At 41.6% G+C, this 4,657-nt stretch overlaps 1 protein-coding gene across 1 annotated transcript; it reads left to right on the top strand.

The window, feature by feature from the left end:
- Nucleotides 1–312: 312 nt before the first annotated feature.
- Nucleotides 313–1,727, top strand: LOC137636890 (trichohyalin-like; the record flags this gene model as incomplete). Its single annotated transcript, XM_068369246.1, has 2 exons — nucleotides 313–753; nucleotides 835–1,727. Coding segments are annotated over 2 exons (1,334 nt in total), but the record flags the coding sequence as incomplete, so codon positions are not given.
- Nucleotides 1,728–4,657: the final 2,930 nt, after the last annotated feature.

The following is a 4,657-nucleotide window of genomic DNA, read 5'->3' as shown; positions in this document are numbered from 1 at the left end:
AATTAGACCCACAACGCAAATTAGAGCCACGATGCAAATTAGAGCGACGACACAAACTAGAACCACGACGCAAATTAGACCCACTACGCAAATTAGAACCACGCCGCAAATTAGACCCACTACGCAAATTAGAACCACGCCGCAAATTAGACCCACTACGCAAATTAGAACCACAACGCAAATTAGACCCACTACGCAAATTAGAACCACAACGCAAATTAGACCCACTACGCAAATTAGAACCACAACGCAAATTAGACCCACTACGCAAATTAGAACCACAACGCAAATTAGACCCACTACGCAAATTAGAACCACAACGCAAATTAGACCCACTACGCAAATTAGAACCACAACGCAAATTAGACCCACAACGCAAATTAGAGCCACGATGCAAATTAGAGCGACGACACAAACTAGAACCACGACGCAAATTAGACCCACGACGCAAATTAGACCCACGACGCAAATTAGACCCAAAACGCAAATTAGAACCACGACGCAAATTAGAACCACAACGCAAATTAGACCCACTACGCAAATTAGACCCACGACGCAACTTAGACCCACTACGCAAATTAGAACCACGCCGCAAATTAGACCCACTACGCAAATTAGAACCACGCCGCAAATTAGACCCACTACGCAAATTAGAACCACAACGCAAATTAGACCCACTACCCAAATTAGAACCACGCCGCAAATTAGACCCACTACGCAAATTAGAACCACAACGCAAATTAGACCCACTACGCAAATTAGAACCACAACGCAAATTAGACCCACTACGCAAATTAGAACCACAACGCAAATTAGACCCACTACGCAAATTAGAACCACAACGCAAATTAGACCCACTACGCAAATTAGAACCACAACGCAAATTAGACCCACAACGCAAATTAGAGCCACGATGTAAATTAGAGCGACGACACAAACTAGAACCACGACGCAAATTAGACCCACGACGCAAATTAGACCCACGACGCAAATTAGACCCAAAACGCAAATTAGAACCACGACGCAAATTAGAACCACAACGCAAATTAGACCCACTACGCAAATTAGACCCACGACGCAACTTAGACCCACAACGCAAATTAGACCTACTGCGCAAATTAGATCCACTACGCAAATTAGACCCACGACGCAAATTAGACCCACGACGCAAATTAGATCCACTACGCAAATTAGACCCACGACGCAAATTAGATCCACTACGCAAATTAGATCCACTACGCAAATTAGACCCACGACGCAAATTAGATCCACTACGCAAATTAGACCCACTAAGCAAATTAGACCCACGACGCAACTTAGACCCACAACGCAAATTAGACCTACTGCGCAAATTAGAGCCACAACGCAAATTAGACCCAAAACGCAAATTAGACCCACAACGCAAATCATACCCACTACGAAAATTAGACCTTCGACGCAAATTAGACCCACAACGCAAATTAGACCCACTACGCAAATTATATCCATTACACAAATTAGACCCACCATGTAAATTAGACCCACGACGCAAATTAGACCCACTAAACAAATTAGACCCACTACACAAATTAGACCCACAACACAAATTAGACCCACAACACAAATTTTATCCATTACACAAATTAGACCCATGTAAATTAGACCCACGACGCAAATTAGACCCACTACGCAAATTAGAACCCCTACGCAAATTAGACCTACTACGCAAATTAGACCCACAACGCTAATTAGAACCACGACGCATATTAGACCCACGACCCAAATTAGACCCACAACGCAAACTGGACCCACAACGCAAATTAGACCCACAATGCAACTTAGACCCAAGACGCAAATTAGACCCACGACGCAAATTAGACCCACTACGCAAATTAGACTCACGACGCAAATTAGATCCACTACGCAAATTAGACCCACGACGCAAATTAGATCCACTACGCAAATTAGACCCACGACGCAAATTAGATCCACTACGCAAATTAGACCCACTACGCAAATTAGACCCACGATGCAACTTAGACCCACAACGCAAATTAGACCTACTGCGCAAATTAGAGCCACAACGCAAATTAGACCCAAAACGCAAATTAGACCTACTATGCAAATTAGACCCACGACGCAAATTAGACCTACTACGCAAATTAGACCCACGACGCAAATTAGACCCACTATGCAAATTAGACCCAAGACCCAAATTAGACCCACAACAAATTAGACCTACTACGCAAATTAGAAACCCTACGCAAAATAGACCCAAGATCCAAATTAGACCCAGATGCAAATTAGACCCACGACGCAATTAAACCCACAACGCAAATTAGACCCACAACGCAAAATAGACCCACGACGCAATTTAGACCCACAACGCAAATTAGACCCAAAATGCAAATTAGAATTAGACTCACAACGCAAATTACCCCACAACGCAAATTAGAACCCCTACGCAAATTAGACCCACGACGCAAATTAGACCTACGCAAATTAGAAACCCTATAAAAATTAGACCCACGACCCAAATTAGACCTACGCAAATTAGACTCTATAAAAATTAGACCCACGACCCAAATTTGACCCACAACGCAAATTAGACCCCACAACGCAAATTAGACCTACTACGCAAATTAGAGTCATTACGCAAATTAGAAACCCCAGGCAAATTAGACCCAAAACCCAAATTAGACCCACACGCAAATTAGAGCCACAACGCGAATTAGACCCACTGCGCAAATTAGACCCACAACGCAAATTAGACCCACGACGCAAATTAGACCCACGACGCAAATTAGACCTACTACGCAAATTAGAGCCACAACACAACTTGGACCCACTGCGCAAATTAGACCCACGACGCAAATTAGACCCACAACGCAAATTAGACTCACGACGCAAGTGATCTTTTTAGATATAGAAGCTTAATTAGATTTTTAAATGACACAAGTTCCTTGCAGGTTGGACTGTAAATTACGCCTTATTAAAGTTCAGGCGTTATTTGGCGAAATGAAAATGGAAACTAAGAAAACTTCAATTCAGTAACATTACTGTCATTAATGTAGAAATGTTAGGCAAATAGCCAATAAAAATAAAAGCACAGAACTATAAGAAAACTTCAGGTTTGGTAACGAAAAACTTCCGTATTTTTATGGTCTCCCGAAAGCACATTAAAATTTTCACCCTTTAAATTGAAGTCGTTGGTCTACTGTGTGTCAAATATCGAAATATTAGACATTTTTTGCATGTAATGACAGTATACTCGTTGCTATGTAAAATTATATATATATATATATATATATATATATATATATATATATATATATATATATATATATATATATATATATATATATATACCCACAATGTATGAAAAATGAAATTTATTAACATGAAGGACCTGATGGATAAATCAAGAACCGGGTAACCTTGATAACGGCTCCCCTTCAAATTCGACACTCTTCCCCCTCAGAGCGAAAACTCTATTCGGGGTGAAGATTGCCATCTGTCGTATCAAGAAATACGTCCCCTGATATTATGCGATATCCTTAAGAGTTATTTAAGGATACTCGCGCCAGGAGTTAGAATTCTGGAGTCCTGTGGTTAATTCTCTGGGAGTATCCCTTAGAAAGCTGCCTAAAGGAACCTTCCATCAGGACGACATGGCTATCTCACCCAAAAATAGATTTTTCGCTTTGCTCAAAATCCGTTTATCACTTGCCAAACTTATTATTATTATTACTTGCCAAGCTACAACCGTAGTTGGAAAGGCAGGATGCTATAAATCCAAGATCCCCAACACGGAAAATAACTCAGTGAGGAAATGAAATAAGGAAAAAAACTACAATAGAAGTTCAAGAACAATAAAAACATTGAAATGAATCTTTCATATACTGTATAAACTATAAAAACTTCAAAATAACAAGAGGAAGAGAAATAAGATAGAATAGTTTGCCTGAGTGTATCCTTAAGCAAGAGAATTCTAACCCAAGACAGTAGAAGGCCATGGTACAGAGGCTATGGCACTACCCAAGACTAGAGAACGATGGTTTGATTTTGGAGTGTCCTCCTCCTAGAAGAGCTGCTTACCATAGCTAAAGAGTCACTTCTACCCTTACCAAGAGGAAAGTAGCCACTGAACAACTAGGGTGCAGTAGGTAACCCCTTGAGCGAAGAAGAATTGTTTGGAAATCTCAGTGTTGTCAGGTGCATGAGGACAGGAGAATGTAGGAAAAAAAATAGGCCAGACTAATTGATGTATGTGTGGAAAAAGGAAAAATGAGCCGTAATCAGAGAGATGGATCTAATGTAATACTGTCTGGCAGTCAAAGGACCCAATAACTCTCTAGTGGTAGTATTTCAACGGGTGGCTTGTGCCCTAGCCAACCTACAAGGACTGCAGCACGAAGGCAGATTTAGGGGAGAAGAAAAGGACAATGCCCTAGAGGCTGACCATATACACATATTATCAGCGCCTAAGCCTCCTCTCCACCCAAACTAGGACCAGGGTGAGGTCAGGCAGTGGCTGCTGATGACTCAGCAAATAGGGCTGTAGGTTCCCCCAAACCATCCCCCTCCCCTTAGCTCAAATAGATGGAAAGGTTGCAGACACTAATGGCACTAACGAGTCTGAGAGGGACTCGAACCCCCGGACTGGCAAATACCAGGC

The sequence above is a fragment of the Palaemon carinicauda genome, unplaced genomic scaffold (genome assembly GCF_036898095.1).
Source record: "Palaemon carinicauda isolate YSFRI2023 unplaced genomic scaffold, ASM3689809v2 scaffold43, whole genome shotgun sequence".
Classification (NCBI taxonomy): Eukaryota; Metazoa; Arthropoda; class Malacostraca; order Decapoda; family Palaemonidae; genus Palaemon; species Palaemon carinicauda.
This window is presented reverse-complemented; position numbering and strand designations above follow the sequence as displayed.